This window comes from Giraffa tippelskirchi, chromosome 13 (genome assembly GCF_054371585.1).
Source record: "Giraffa tippelskirchi isolate mGirTip1 chromosome 13, T2T-mGirTip1v1.2.pri, whole genome shotgun sequence".
Lineage (NCBI taxonomy): Eukaryota > Metazoa > Chordata > Mammalia > Artiodactyla > Giraffidae > Giraffa > Giraffa tippelskirchi.
The window spans coordinates 80,322,088-80,338,534 of NC_137287.1; the positions used below are offsets into that span (position 1 = coordinate 80,322,088).

Sequence of the window (16,447 nt, forward strand, 5' to 3'; positions counted from 1 at the left end):
AGTTTGGGGGCTTCCCTCGTGGTCCAGTGGTTAAGAATCCACTTGCCAAGGCAGGGATCACAGGTTTGATCCCTGGTCCAGGAAAATCGCACATGCTGTGGAGGAACCAAGCCCAAGCGCCACAATTACTGAATTTCTTCCTCTTAGAGCCCATTCACCGCAAAAAAAGAAGCCACCACAGTGAGAAGTCTGAGCAAAGCAACAGAGAGTAATCTCCACTTCCCTCAGCTAGAGAAAGCCCGCTCAGCAACAACCCAGTGCAGCCAAAACTAAGTCAATAAACGCGAGTGTGCATGCACCATTGCTAAGACCAGCCTAACTTGACTCTTTGTGACCCCATGGACTGTAGCCTGCCAGGCTCTTCTGTCCATGGGATTTCCCAGGCAAGATTACTGGAGCGGGTTGCCATTTCCTTCTCCAGGGAATCTTCCCGACCCAGGGATCAAACACATGTCTAAGAATTGCTAAATGCCAAAAATATAGTTTAAAAAATAAATAAATAAATAAATAAATAAAACCCAGTTTGGGCAAAAGCAAGGGGAAATAGACCACCATGTATACACTGTTGGCTGGAGTGTAAACTGGCACAACTTTTGGAAAGCAGTTAGGCACACCTCCCTCTGTGTGAACAGCCTACATAACCCTTTGAACACTAGTAAGTGTTCAAAAATATACATACAAGAACGTTGATCATAGCACTCCTTGTACCAGCTACACTTTAGAAAGCGCTTACGGCTCCATTAATGAATCCATGGAGGAGATGACGGATATGGGGCACGTGCTGTGTGGTTCTTCATGTTTCCTTTAATCCTCACTGAAATATTTTATTACAACACACTTTGCATTAGTTCATGTTCTTATTCCCTGCAGTCTACTGCTCTTCTTGCTCTGCTGTTGGAAAAATAATAAGGAAAATGTGTATTTACTGATGTGAAAAAATATCTACAACACACTGTTAAGATTTTTAAAAGACAGCTGTTGAATATGTATGAATAGTATAATCGCATAAAAACCATGTGACAATCTATTGAAAGAATGTGTTAGACATGGTTTCCTCTGGGGAGGGGACTGAAGGATGAAAGTGAAAGATAAGCAGGTTTGCCTTTTGCCGCATGCAGGTGTGTGCTTTTTATGTACACAAACACAAATTTCTGCTATAGAGATTTTTAAATATCGAAGCAAAAGCTTACTTATCTAGCTCTTCCACCTGGGACATCTAAGCCAGCTCTGTCGTGAGGGAGACATAAAGAAGTCACATAGAAGGTTAGGTCTGAAAGATCAAAGAAACCAAAGCCATGGAACTGCAGTGGATCAATTGAAATTTTTTAGTGACTCTTCAGACCTGGATTTGAACCAGCAATATAGATTAACTGACTGACCTGACAATCCTTGGACTCAACTAATTTTATATCAGCTCAGTTCAGTTTAGTCGCTCAGTTGTGTGTGACTCTTTGCAACCCCATGAATCGCAGCACGCCAGGCCTCCCTGTCCATCACCAACTCCCGGAGTCCACCCAAACTCATGTGCATTGAGTCAGTGGTGCCATCCAGCCATCTCATCCTCTGTCGTCCCCTTCTCCTCCTGCCCCCAATCCTTCCCAGCATTAGGGTCTTTTCCAATGAGTCAATTCTTCACATGAAGTGGCCAAAGTATTGGAGTTTCAGCTTCAACATCAGTCCTTCCAATGAATACCCAGGACTGATCTCCTCTAGGATAGACTGGTTGGATCTCCTTGCACTCCAAGGGACTCTCAAGAGTCTTCTCCAACACCACAGTTCAAAAGCATCAATTCTTCGGCCCTCAGCTTTCTTCACTGTCCAACTTTCACATCCATACATGACCACTAGAAAAACCATAGCCTTGACTAGATGGACATTTGTTGGCAAGGTAATGTTTCTGCTTTTTAATATGCTATCTAGGTTGGTCATAACTTTCCTTCCAAGGAGTAAGCGTCTTTTATTTCATGGCTGCAATCACCATCTGCAGTGATTTTGGAGCCCAAAAAAATAAAGTCTAACACTGTTTCCCCATCTATTTCCCATGAAGTGATGGGACCAGATGCCATGATCTTAGTTTTCTGAATGTTGAGCTTTAAGCCAACTTTTTCACTCTCCTCTTTCACTTTCATCAAGAGGCTCTTTAGTTCTTCTTCACTTTCTGCCGTAAGGGTGGTGTCATCTGCATATCTGAGGTTATTGATATTTCTCCCGGCAATCTTGATTCCAGCTTGTGCTTTCTCCAGCCCAGCGTTTCCCATGATTACTCTGCATATAAGTTAAATAAGCAGGATGACAATATACAGCCTTGACGTACTCCTTTTCCTATTTGGAACCAGTCTGTTGTTCCATGGCCAGTTCTAACTGTTGCTTCCTGACCTGAATACAGGTTTCTCAAGAGGCAGGTCAGGTGGTCTGGTATTCCCATGTCTTTCAGAATTTTCCACAGTTTATTGCGATCCACAGAGTCAAAGGCTTTAGCACAGTCAATAAAGCAGAAATAGATGTTTTTCTGGAACTCTTTTGCTTTTTCGATGATCCAACGGATGTTGGCAATTTGATCTCTGGTTCCTCTGGCTTTTCTAAATCCAGCTTGAACATCTGGAAGTTCACAGTTCACGTATCGCTGAAGCCTGGCTTGGAGAATTTTGAGCATTACTTTACTAGCGTGTGAGATGAGTGTGATTGTGCGGTAGTTTGAGCATTCTTTGGCATTGCCTTTCTTTGGGATTGGAATGAAAACTGACCTTTTCCAGTCCTGTGGCCACTGCTGAGTTTTCCAGATTTGCTGGCATATTGAGTGGAGCACTTTCACAGCATCATTTTTGAGGATTTGAAATAGCTCAACTGGAATTCCATCACCTCCACTAGCTTTGTTCATAGTGATGCTTTCTAAGGCCCACTTGACTTCACATTCCAGGATGTCTGGCTCTAGATGAGTGATCACACCATCGTGATTATCTGGGTCGTGAAGATCTTTTCTGTATAGTTCTTCTGTGTATTCTTGCCACCTCTTCTTAATATCTTCTGCTTCTTTTAGGTCCATACCATTTCTGTCCTTTATCGAGCCCATCTTTGCATGAAATGTCCCCTTGGTATCTCTAATTTTCTTGAAGAGATCTCTAGTCTTTCCCATTCTGTTGTTTTCCTCTATTTCTTTTCATTGATCTCTGAGGAAAGCTTTCTTATCTCTCCTTGCCATTCTTTGGAACTCTGCATTCAAATGGGAATATCTTTCCTTTTCTCCTTTGCTTTTCGCTTCTCTTCTTTTCACAGCTATTTGTAAGGCCTCCTCAGACAGCCATTTTGCTTTTTCTTTTCCATGGGGATGGTCTTGCTCCCTATCTCCTGTACAATGTCATGAACCTCCGTCCATAGTTCATCAGGCACTCTGTCTATCAGATCTAGTCCCTTAAATCTATTTCTCACTTCCACTGTATAATCATAAGGGATTTGATTTAGGTCATACCTGAATGGTCTAGTGGTTTTCCCTACTTTCTTCAATTTAAGTCTGAATTTGGCAATAAGGAGTTCATGATCTGAGCCACAGTCAGCCCCCAGTCTTGTTTTTGCTGACTGTATAGAGCTTCTCCATCTTTGACTGCAAAGACTATGATCAGTCTGATTTTGGTGTTGACCATCTGGTGATGTCCATGTGTAGAGTCTTCTCTTGTGTTGTTGGAAGAGGGTGTTTGCTATGACAGGTGTGTTCTCTTGGCAAAACTCTATTAGCCTTTGCCCTGCTTCATTCTGTACTCCAAGGTCAAATTTGCCTGTTACTCCAGGTGTTTCTTGACTTCCTACTTTTGCATTCCAGTCCCCTATAATGAAAAGGACATCTTTTGGGGGTGTTAGTTCTAAAAGGTCTTGTAGGTCTTCATAGAACCATTCAACTTCAGCTTCTTCAGCATTACTGGTTGGGGCATAGGCTTGGATTATCGTGATATTGAATGGTTTGCTTTGGAAATGAACAGAGATCATTCTGTCGTTTTTGAGATTGCATCCAAGTACTTCATTTAGGACTCTTTTGGTGACCATGATGGCTACTCCATTTCTTCTAAGGGATTCCATATCAGATGCTGATTCTAAACCAGATAAGCTGAGAAGGGTGGATCCACATGTAATTGCTGAAAAATGCAAGCAGTATAATCTCAACCTAATTGACTAAACCATGCAACCCATGACGTTTGATTTCTAAGTAGCATTGGAATTTCTTAATTAATATAAAAGTGAAAGAAATATTATACATTCATAATTAATGTGGCCATTGTGATGATGACAAATGCCATTTGAAAAATTCTCTTTGAAAGACAAATACCGTATGATATCACTTATATGTGTAATCTGAATATGATGCAAATGAACCTATCTACAAAACAAAAACAGACTCACAGACATAGAGAGTGGATAAACAACAAGGTCCTACTGTATGACACAGGAACTATATTCAGTATCCTATGATAAACCATAATGGAAAAGAATATTAAAAAAAAAAATGAATATATGTGTATAACTGGGTCACTTTGGTATACAGCAGTAACTAACACAACATTGTAAATCAACTATACTTCAACTTTTAAAAATTGATGGGAAAAGATTATTTAAAATGGAAAAAAAGAAGAAAGATTCTCTTTGCTAAGCATGAAAGATGGTGGCTTTTGTAAGCTGACCAGTTGTGATCCATCCTTGGCCCATGAAAGGGATCATTCTCAGGGGAAGGTCTGGTTGGCTCTCCTGGCAGGCAGGCCTCAGGATAGCTCTTATTTCTGCTTACCTGGGACCCATAAAATTGTTTCTCTGTCTATATACTCACCTTCTGCCTTGCATCCTCACCCTGGCTTTCAATTGACACATTCCTCCAATCTGGCTTTATTTTGCCTCGGCCTCTCCCCAAATCAAATCTCGTAACAAGCCATAGAGGTGGGGCAAAAAAACTAAGATTACTGGGCCTGTGCTGTGTGCCAAATACTAGGCGAGGTGCTTGTCATATGTTTGTCACTTAGTTCTAACAACACTTGAAGACAGGCCCTAGGGGACTTCCCTGGTGGTCCTGTGGCTAAGACTCCACAGTCTCAATTCAGGGGGCCAGGGTTTGATTCCTGGTTAAGGAACTAGATCCCACATGCTGCAACTATGACCCAGCATAGCCAAATAGATAAATATAATTTTAAAAAAAAGCTAAGTTGTAGGACACCCCCTCTCCCAGTGAAAGAATAGATTCAGGGAAGCTGAAAGCTAGCCTCGGGTCATGCAACTTGTTACTGACCCAGCTGGGGTTTGGCCCTGGGTCTGCTGACCTCCAAAGTTGACACCCTTACAATAATCCATACTTCACTCAAATATGTATTTATATTTCTTGTGTTTATATCACTTGCTGTCAGATCTTTCCGTAGCAAATGCTTAGCATTTACAGAGTCATGAAATCCTGTGAATGTTAATCCAACCCCACTGCCTTTTCCCCAGCTTCCATCCAAACAGAAAGCTGAAAACTTTTCTGAACTGGAGGACTTTCCAATACAAAGAACACAGGTCTGTTCTGTCCACTAAAAGAGCATTTGTGTCACAGGATGAATTCTAATGCAAGCATGTTAGAGAAGAGTGGAGGTGCCGTGGTGGCTGAAGAGGAGGGGGCAGGTCACTGACATCTCAGCCTTCCTCTGGAAGTTTAGTGTGGTAGCTAACCTTCCAGAAACTCTAGCTTTGGTCAATCTTCCACTTTTTTGGAATGTGAAAGATTTTCAACCTGGTGGTGGAACTCTTTCTCGGGAAAGGAAGACCCATCAACACATTCTCGTGTGATCGTGTAAGCACGAAGGATGCAGTGTTTTGAGGCTGGTGACACTGTGACACTCACATGGCTAGATTTGCTGGAGATCAGCCCTGAAGTCCAAGAAAAGACTAAGTATACCAGGAGTGTACAGACATGCTTAATGGAAAGCAAACAGACCTCTTTAAAATATCAACTCTCAGTAAAATTGCCTTGCTTTTCAAGATCTGGATTAAACATGACTTCATTCAACCACACATACCAGACTGTTGTTTGCAGCTTTGGTTTTATCGATGAGTTCAAGGATCCCCAGTTTTCTGCTGGGATGTAACCTTGACCAAGAACTCACAGTAACGAGTGAAGAAACTAGATATTTCTTTATTGCAAGACAACATTTTTTTCTTTTCCTTAAAAATAACTTCTAGTGTCTTCATTGTTGTTCTTAATCTGGAGATGATGCATGTCTGTTGAGAAGAGTTTGAAAACTATCAAAGAGAATGAAGGCAAATAAAAAAAATTACAGCGCATCTACCCACAAGTGACCAATCAGCATTTTGGTGTCATCTTCCAAAGTCAATGTCTATATAAATATACTCATAGACTTGAGGCTTGCTTTTTAAAATCTGGGTTATGCCAAGCCTACTATTTTATTAGTAGCCTTTTTCACCTAATTTGTTTTGAAAGGTTTTTAATGTTATTAAGTACTCTCTTCAAATACTAAAATATCTGATCAATAAAAATGGAGAAATAACACAAAATGTTTCATTTTATGATGCAAACATCACTCATACAGACACGAATCTTTTCTAGGCACTATCTCCAGACCCAACCATCCTGAGCACCATGATCTTACCCGCAAGCCTGAAGGTAACTGAGCTGTGTCCTATGTCAGCAGCCTCAAGTCCAAGAGTAGGGTGAATCTCTCTCAATGGTCTAATCATATTTCTCTGAAAGCACATCTCCGCAGGTGAAATTTTTTTCTCCTCTTTAGGGGTCTTCTCTCCCACAATAATGCAAAGAATGCCAAGAATAGCTTCAGGCAGGTGATCTTAACTACCACTGCCTCAGGTAATGATAAGTGGAAAGCTGTGCATTGGACAAGGATTGGCACCTGTGGTAATAAACCCAACATTTCAGCTGCTGAACCCAACACAAGCTTATTTCTTATTCACTTGGGGGTTCAAAGGTGTCTTCCTTGTTGGGGGTCAGCTGATGCGGAGCAGCTGTCTTTGGTCACCTCTCAAGATGACCTTGACATCCAGCCATCAGAAGGGGAAATGCTCTCCAGGGAGACCCTCATGGGTCCTCCCCAGCATTCCGCTGGTCAGAAGTCATGACATGTTCCCCCTCACTGCCGAGGAGGCTGGGAGCTGCGGGCGGACTGTCCTCTAGAGGGAGGAGAACAGGATTTGGTGAGCACTATTGGTCTTTGCCACCTGCTCCTCTTGGCACCAAATGCTCACTGGCAGCCTCGTTCCTACACCATAGAATACACCCTCCCGCCTCCCTCAGTGGAAATTGCCATCCGGCTCCTTGATAAGTCCACACTCCAGAGCCTTCTCTGATGCACGGTTTTCTCCCTCAGATTTGGGTGGGGCTCATTGTGATATGGGGTAGGGGGGAGGCATGAACTAAAATTAAATAATCCCACTTCCATCACCCCCAAATACACACTCAGCATATGGTGATAGAGCAGGGTCATGTCAGCCACCATAAAAGCTCCCCTTTGGAAATGGGCAGGATGACAGACACCTGCCAGTTACAGATTCACAGCCATGATGACCTGCAGGGGACAAGACACTTGCCGTGGTGGAGAAGGAAGCTCCCTGGGGAGACCCAGGCCTGCCAGCCAGGAGGAGCTACCTTGCCCCTTGTTCTCCACCTGGAGTGGGCACAGGGGCATGCGCCTCCTTCAGAGCTTGCAGCAGTGACTGCTTTTTCACTCCTGGCCAGCCAAGGGTTGTTTTGAAAGAACAAGGCTCTTTTCAGGTGAGGGTCTTAGTGTCTTTGAATACATAATTTCCTCAGAAAACACAGCAGACCTCTGGTCTAGTTCTTGCTCAAGACTCAATTCTCAAGATTCTTCATGCTTCCTGTGTCCATGTCATCTCCAATCCTGCCCCTGCCTAACAGGGTTTACCTTGATACTATGAAATAATAGCTGAATCTTCAGAGCAAGGTTTAGTCCCTCTGTTCAGTCACAGAATCTCAGGGCCTTTGCCTCTCCAAATCCTTTCCCGTCTTATTTTCTGCTGTTGGAGTCCACAAGCAGCTGGCTTTTCAATTGATATCTTCCTTTTGTTGTCATCAAAGCTTTATTGACCTTCACCCCTCAATGTTCAAACTCCCTTGACTATAGTGTCTTCTTCATTCTTACGTCATGTAGATCAGTACAATTTTCATTATTTTGGCCAAAATACTTCAGGTAAACACCCTGTGCCAAGTACTGGACACAAAGATAAACACAGTGCAGTAGCTGATTCTGGGAGACCTAAGAACACACGGTTGTCCTAAAAGGACTGAGTGAGAGCCCAGGCAAGGGAACATAGCGAAGGTCAGGGAAGGCCAGGGAAGGCTTCCTGGAGGATACAATGTTGAAGTTAAGTTGAAGACTGAGTCAAGGTTTTCCAGAGGTTCACAGAGGCAAAGGATTTTTCAGACGAAATGAACAGTGAGTACAAAGAGCGTGCATGCATGCTCAGTTGCTTCAGTCATGCCCAAACTTTTTGCGACCCCATGGACTGTAATCCTCCAGGCTCCTCTGTCCACGGGATTTTCCAGGCGAGACTACTGGAGTGGGTTGCCATGCCCTCCTCCAGGGCATCTTCTTGACCCAGGGATCAAACCCATGTCTGCTGCATCTCCAGCATTGCAGGCAGATTCTTTACCGTTGAGCCATCTGGGAAGCCCCCATACAAGGTAGCTTCAGCTTATTACAGACAGCTTTTCTCTCTCTAGGCAATTGCTTAAAGCTCAGATTTTAAGTACTGACTATCTATAAATTATCCTTTGACAGACAGACTACTGGAATTCAGATTGCACACATGCTCAATTGCATCTGACTCTTTGCAAACTCATGGACTGTAGCTCGCCAGGCTCCTCTGTCCATGGGATTCTCCAGGCAAGAATACTGGAGTAGGTTGTCATTTCCTTCTCTGGGATATCTTCCTGACCCAGGGATTGAGCCTGTGTCTCCAGCATTGGCAGGTGGATTCTTTACCACTGAGCCACCAAAGAAGATCGGTCGTGTCTAATACTGTGGAAGCTTTCTTGACCCACGTTCTTTTGGGCAGGCATCATCAGTTCAGTTCAGCTCAGTCGTTCAGTCGTGTCTGACTCTTTGCGATCCCATGGACTGCAGCACGCCAGGCTTCCCTGTCCATCGCCAACTCCTGAAGTTTACTGACACTCATGTCCATTGAGTCGGTGATGCCATCCAACCACCTCATCCTCTGTTGCAGGCATCATGGAGTGTACTTAAAGGTTCTGGCAGGGAGCACAGACACGTTTGCACCTTTGATAGAGAAATGTCTTCCTCTGTCCAGGAAGGTCCACCTGCTCCATCAGGCAGGCTGTGTGAGGAAGGAGGCGTGTGTTGTTGTCACCAAAATCTTGACTCTCTGTGCACTGATGCTGAAAAGAAATACCGAGACAGAGTTTGGGAATAAAGAGAAAGAGTAATTTTACTCTTTGCCAGGCAAAGAGGGAACACAGCAGGTTAGCGCCTCAAGGACAGTTCCCCTATCCCTGGAGAATAGGGACAGGTCTTATAGTCAGGGCTCATAGTTCTGGGGTAGGTGACAAGGCTCAGAGGAGGGATGGCTTGCATTCTTCTTTCTTCTGCAAAATTTCAAAATGGCCACAGCTGGCATCAGGCAACTCGGTAACTGGGGCTGGTCTTTTCCAAAGTTATCTGCCTGTGGCCTTCTTTCTGAACTGAAGAACGCTACAAGGGAGTGGGGCAGGGGGGGAAGAATGCCAGGTGCAGGATAGAATTCACACAGAATCAGATTTACAAATCAATTTTGTGAAGGACAAGTCTAGTTATGTGTGCCATAGACGAGAAACAGCTAAAGTAAAACCAGGATTGCTTCACTCTTACAGGTCTATTCTTGGGCGGGGGGTGGGGGGGGTATAGCCATTTTCTCTTTCTTTTGTTTCTCTTGCTCGTTAGCAGAAAAATACCCGTTTTCCATTTCTGTTGTAACACTGTGGGGACACAGAAAGCATGCCCACACCCGTCAGTAGAACCAGCCCTGACCGTCAGCAGAGATAGATGCTGAGACCACATTGACGTTCCATCCAGCTCCCCTCTCTGGCTCTAGCTGTCTGCACTCATCATGGCACAAAAGTTGAGGAGGTATGTCTTCTAGAACATTCTGCAAAATGCCTGCTGCCTAGGAAGTCACGTCTCATGCTGAGTTAGCCACCAGAAGACCTCGTGCCCACATCTGTGTCCCCACCCTGTTGTGGCCGTGAGAAGGACCCTGCAAGTTAAGGACCCTCTCAGTGTTTCCCCCTCCTGCTAGTGCTGGCTGAGGTCTGACTCCTGAGCTTTCACCTGTGAATGTTGCCATTACACATCACCCCACGTATTTTTGCATTAAAAAAAAATTATTTATTTTTGGCTGTGCTGGTCTCTTGCGCAGAGCAGGCTTTCTCTAGTTGCAGTAAGTGGGAGCTATTCTTTGTTGTGAGTGCAGGCTCGGTAGTTGTGGTCCATGGGCTTATTTGCTCTGTGGCATGTGGGATCTTCCCGGACCAGGGATCTAGCTGGTGTTCCCTGCATTGCAAGGCAGATTCTTAGCCACTGGACCACTAGGGAAGCCCCTCTGGATATTTTTTAACTGAAAAAGGGGAAAACTAGAGGGTCGATGCTCATCTAGCATTACTGAGGTATTTTATTCACTTTTCAACAGATCTGGATAAATTCTTAAAAGAAAGCAAATTACTGAGCTGAATCATTTGGATACCAAGGACAGAGTCTAAGTTACCTCAGGAAAGGGAGATTAAGGACAGGCCCCAGACCATGGGGGCTCAGGGACAGTCTCAGGAGGGGCAAGGAGGAGGGCCGCCTCAGCTTCCAAAATCAACGCCCCATTCCCTGTTTCAAATTCCCAGGAGAGAAACTAGGTCAGTGCAGTTCACTTTTCCCACCAGGTCACCAGATTGCAGGTTTCAGGCCTGTCCTTTCAGGAATCCTCCCCTGGATAATTAGCTGTGGCCCTGGGGGGTGAGTGCCAAATGCCCCCTCCCTCCACACACACAAGGGGAGTGGGGGTGGGAGCCAGCCCCAAACATACCTGATGTACCATGAGACCAAAGGCAGTCATTTAGAACTGTACTCTGGACCCAGAGTGCCTGCTTCCAACGTTGGCTTCACCCCTTCTTAGCTGTGTGACCTCAAGCAAGTTACTCAATCTCTCTGTTCCTCCATTTTTTTATCCTTAAAATAGGACATATGAACAGTACGTCCTCGTGGGATTGTGGTAAGGACTACATAAAATGAGAACTCCTAGGATTTTAACCTGATGGACAGAGTGACTGGCAGGGATGTTTAGTGCAGTGAGGAACCCTGGGGGTGGAGCCAGCTGCCAGGTGGCGGGCTGATGGCCCTGGACATTCTCCATCAGGGAAAGGGTGACTGTTCCCTTTGTAACATGCACTTGCTCCGGATTTGGATTTGGCTCCCCTGCTGTCGTCATGCTGCTGCCAGCACTTTCTCTACGGACTTGCTGGACGGCTTATACTCTGTTGTGTTCTCCCCCACGACATACCTTCTGACCACAGAACTCATTTTACAGAGAAAATGCAGGCTGTGGGCTTATGCCCATGAGACTCCCTAACCTTATTAGGTATCCCAACACCAGAAGCAGGCAGCTCAGTAGAAGGGAGGGATGATCTATTGGCAGACAATCCTACGCCAGCTGGAGAAACACCGTGCAAGGATGCAGCATATGCTCTCCCCAGCATTGCTGTTTCTCCCTTAGGGATACTCCCAGAATACACTTGGCCAGGGACCCAAGGGGTGGTAGTGGTGATGGTTAAAATTACACCTACCAAGTTACCCAAAACCATCTGCCTCCTTTACTCACAGATTCCGTGTGGGACATTTTGGTACCTGGAGGGGCAATGCTTTCACCTGGAGACAGTCTCCTAAAAGTGACTGACTGGGGCCATCCTGTTAGCCAAGCCAATGAACCTTTAGCTAAATTTGATTTCATGTAGAAAAGTAAAGACGGGATTTTCATTATACATATGGAGCTCTTCACACTCACATGGAACCTACGTTTCCAGGTCCCAGCATCTTCCATGGGGATCCAGAGTCCTTGCCTCATCATCCTCCATGACCTCCACGGCCAAGTCTTCCTGCTGCCGTGTTCCTCCCTCCCAACTCCCCACTCCAGTTTCATGTCTACTGTCTACCAGGCTGCCGGAAGGAGCCTGTCTGTGGCCCTCACATGAGGGGACCCGTGTCCCTGCTGACTGCCCTTTCATACAATGCCCCAGGGACCAGGGCGGGGCTAGAGTCCACATTCGCACTGTCGCCCAGGACCACTGCAACATCACACGTCCCCGAGGGTCTCCCCGAGTCTCCCTCAGAAGCAGACACTTCTGTTTTATTCTTTGTTTCTTGCCTACAAACAGCAACAAAAATGCTAACAAAAACCCTTTTTCCACAGGAACTTGCACCAACTTCATTCCCATAGAGCCAAACCTCTCCACCCCACATCCCAAATCCAAATGCCACTCGCCTAAATGCACAGACATCAGCAAACCACAGCACTTTTCACTGCCTTCCAGGGAGTGGGGATGTCCCTGCTTCTTCAAGAGTTAACAGGCGCTCCTTTTGGAGTAAGAAAGGGTCTAATAAGCTTCCTAAAACAGAGTGGGTATCAGTCACTCAGGCCTTAAGCTCAGGTGTACAAGAAATGTAAACTTTTATAACTATGTTTTTGTCTCAGACAATTGCACTACTGACCACCACTCCTCATTCTGTAGGGTGGCAGAAATGAGGTCTTAATCAATTCAGATCATGACTTCTCAACCATTCAGGTACCCACTCCTTCCTAGGGGTGCATCTCAGTTCTGGGAACTGGGGGACAGGGGTGGGACTTACAATCTGTGTAGGAGAAACCTGAACTCCCCCTCCTGCTCTCACCCCCTGCCCTTCTCCTCTGAGCATCCCCTGTCCTCCCAGGCGGTCCTCACAGCGCCCTCTCCTGGCTGCAGGACCACTGCCCTTACCACACAGGGAAACGCTCTGTGGCCCCAGGCCCCAGGCATGCCCAGGCATCCTTCGGGACTCTGTCCTTCTCTGCTCCCAAGCCACACTGCATGGGAGTTCTCAAGGCTGCCAGCTCCCATATACCACGGCTCCCCTCCCAGATCTCCTCCCTTACCTGGGGGTTATCACTGGTGAGTCTGGTGTGTGGCGCTGCCAGTGACTGCCTTTCCTTAAAAGGGAACATTGATGCCGGTGGACTCCTCACCCTGATGCCCAGTTCTGCCTCCTCCGCTCCCCACCTGCCCTCTGGGTCTTGGCTGTCACAGGATAGAAGAAGGGGGCTGAGCCTTGACCTCTGCAGTCGTCAGAGTTCCTTCCAGTTCGCAGAAGTCCCCATGCCCACCTTCATTTCCGTGTGACAGTCCACTGCCCAGTGTTTTGTTTGCCACTGACAAAATCAGGAGGAGCAGAGAAGGCATCTGTTCTTCTGGAAACTTTCAGAGGTTGTCTCAAAACAAAAAAAAACCTCATCCCCTTGGGGATGGGGAATGCTTTGTCCTTCTGGTGCTGGAAACTGGGATCATCCTTCAAAGCATGGCTTGTCTGCAGTGGCTTCATGGCAGGTTAAAGGGGGTCAGTTTGCCTGCAGCCCAGGGCCCTCTACCTGGGTGGTCAGAGTTGGGGTCCTTGATGTGGAACTATGAGCTACAAGAGACAAAACTCATTTCTTTCCAGGACAAAGTTCAGCTCATGTAGGAATTCTCAGAAAAGCTTTTTAAACACTCCTTTTCTACCCCTAAATTTACTTCTGTTGCATAGACTCAGAAACCATAGCTCTTTATTTAAAACGCATGCTCACCCAACCCACTTGTACTTCTAAGTCCACAACTTTCTCAAAAGTTCACCTCATCTCCACATACTAGTTTTCTCATGTCCTGGGATGACCTGTTCCAAATTCCAGTCCAGGGTTTGTCATCAGTCTGTAGGACCAATGTATACTTTGACCTTGGGTTATTCCTTCACGTTCTCTGTGACTCAGTTTTCTTCTGTAAAATGGGGCAATGTTGTCTCTAACATCACATGGAAAGCCCTTAGGACTTGGTATATAATAAGCCATCAATAAACACTATTGAACACTGTTATTACAACTATTTTCAATCCCACACGAATCCCAAATGCAGTGGGGTAGGTCTCAGGCCACAGCTGACAAATGCAGAAAATGTAACTTTCTTCATTTCCCCCTAGGTTGTGTGCCCATTGCACTGGGTGGCAGGAACTTCCTTCCAATTGATTCAGGGTGATCTCATTCAATTTAATTACTTTTAATTAAAGAAACTTTTAACAATTCAGCAGTCTTTGTTCCCATTCCAGACCTACATTTGCCGGACTCTTGGGCTCCAGAGGTCATCCTGGTGGGATTCCTAAGAAAATTAAAAAAAAAAAATTGCCTTCATGACTCTTACTGGCTAGTAGTAGATATGATTCGAGATAGGAAGTTCTGAGTGTTCTTAAAAAAGAAAAAAAGGTAATGAGATCAGAGATGATTTACAAGCGAGAGGGATAGTTTCTATCGACAGAATCAGGGTAAATTTTGTGGAAAAGGTGGCATTGGAATGTTGAGTGTTGGGGGGAGTAGGTACAGAAAAGGAGAATAAGGGAGGGCACCCCCTAAAGAGCATCCATGGGGAGAAAGAAGCTGTTCCCTATGAAAAGTGAAAGTCACTCAGTCGTGTCCAACTCTCTGCCACCCTATGGACTGTAGCCTGCCAGGTTCCTCTGTCCATGGGATTCTCCAGGCAAGAATACTGCAGTGGGTTGCTGTTCCCTTCTCCAGGGGCTCTTCCCAACCCAGGGATCGAACCCAGGTCTTTTTCATTGCAGACAGATTCTTTACCATCTGAGCCACCAGGGAAGCCCCAAGCTACATATAGTATCTCCCTCTTTCCAGGGGTATCCACCTCAGGGCCTTTGCAGGGTGCTAATGATCTGGCATGGAGAAGGAAATGGCGACCCACTGAAGTATTCTTGCCTGGAGAATCCCGTGTACAGAGGAGTCTGGTGGGCTACAGTCCACGGGGTCCCAAAAGAGTCGGACACGATTTAGTGACTCAACAACAACAACAATCTGGCATCTGGCCAGTAGCTGGCTGAAGTCACCCTAGATGGTTCTGGGCCAGCTGACTCTTCAGGGAACCCAGCTTCCATGCAAGTTTTCTGCCTGGGGAGGGGGTGGCAGAGACCCCCTCGAAGGGCAGACAGCTTCCCCCAGGAGTTCAGGAGGAATGACACCAGGGAGGGGCTGTGGTGGGTACTTTTCAGATTCCTAGACCATGTGTTTCTCATTGCTGGTAGTTTATTTTTACCCCATGCCCTTTACTGGTCAGAGTCCTCTGTGAGGCCACCCTTGTACATCTCAGGGAAGGTTTATTACATCAGAGAAGCAGAGGAAATGCTTTTTGGAGGTTCATACATCTGGACTTTTCAGTATCAAAAGCCTGAAAGAGCCACAGCATCAGTTTTATGCCAAAAACACTAGATTGGAAAGAATATGAGGTGATGGTGAAAGTCCGGGTTTCTAAACTGCAATGAGATGCACATTTTCTGAGTTGGGGGAGGGGAGAGAGGAACATCAGAAAGGAAACAGGGAAATAAGAATGGGAGGAGGGGGTTAGTAATCTTAGAGGTTAACAGTCAAACTGGGACACTGCGGAAAGCGAAAGAGAGCTCTATAGGAGTGATGCTCGCCAACCAGGACTATCCTAGGCGAAGGGGCACAGATGGACCTGTGCTCACCCTCAGTAGGGGCCAGCTTCACCACGCCCCCGCCCCCCAGCCCAGGACCGAGCGGAGAAACCACAGACATGCTGGGGGACACAGAGAGCCCACCCCCACCCCGAGTTCCTCCTTACTTAGGAGACAGTGCCCAGGCCCCCAGCTGGTATGAGACAGCAGCCTGGCTCCAAGCTACAGCTTACAGACGGGTGGGGAAGCCGGATGCCATTCCCCACACACCCACCTGTCAAAGAACTGCCAAGTGTTTTTTCTGCCCCGGGGGGTTGGTAGGAGCTGAGGAAGAGCCAGGCATGGTATCTGGTATCTCAGCTGGGGAAGAGAGATACAGGAGCATCCCTGCAGCGGGGTCCATGGGGGTCCAGTCCCATCTTGGTCCTCCACCACAGGCAGCCCTGCCATGGGAACCGGGACTCCAGACAAAGCCACACAGGGACTGGACGGGGATCTGCTTGTCTGACTGACACTTTGCCTCTGGTACCAGGCAGAGTGGAGCTTGACATAGAAGTGAAATGATTGTGAAGACATGAGTGTCCTGTGCATCATGGAGATGGTGAGCTGAGATGCACACCCACCTTACAGTAAGTCAAAGCACCCGAGTCAGAAGTCCAAGGTCTTGCAACTTTTCACTGACAGTTCAGTTCAGTCACTCAGTCATGTCCAAC

At 46.2% G+C, this 16,447-nt stretch overlaps 1 protein-coding gene across 1 annotated transcript in view; it reads right to left on the bottom strand.

The window, feature by feature from the left end:
- Nucleotides 1-13,808: 13,808 nt before the first annotated feature.
- The window catches only part of LOC145530961 (uncharacterized), a 55,914-nt gene continuing 53,275 nt past the window's right edge, over nt 13,809-16,447 (bottom strand). Inside the window, exons 5-6 of the mRNA XM_081552289.1 lie at nt 16,009-16,277; nt 13,809-14,413 (exon numbers count right to left, since the gene is read on the bottom strand). Of these exons, the coding sequence (XP_081408415.1) occupies nt 16,012-16,277 (266 nt within the window). The 3' untranslated portion in view covers nt 13,809-14,413; nt 16,009-16,011. The remainder of the gene's footprint in view (nt 14,414-16,008; nt 16,278-16,447) is intronic.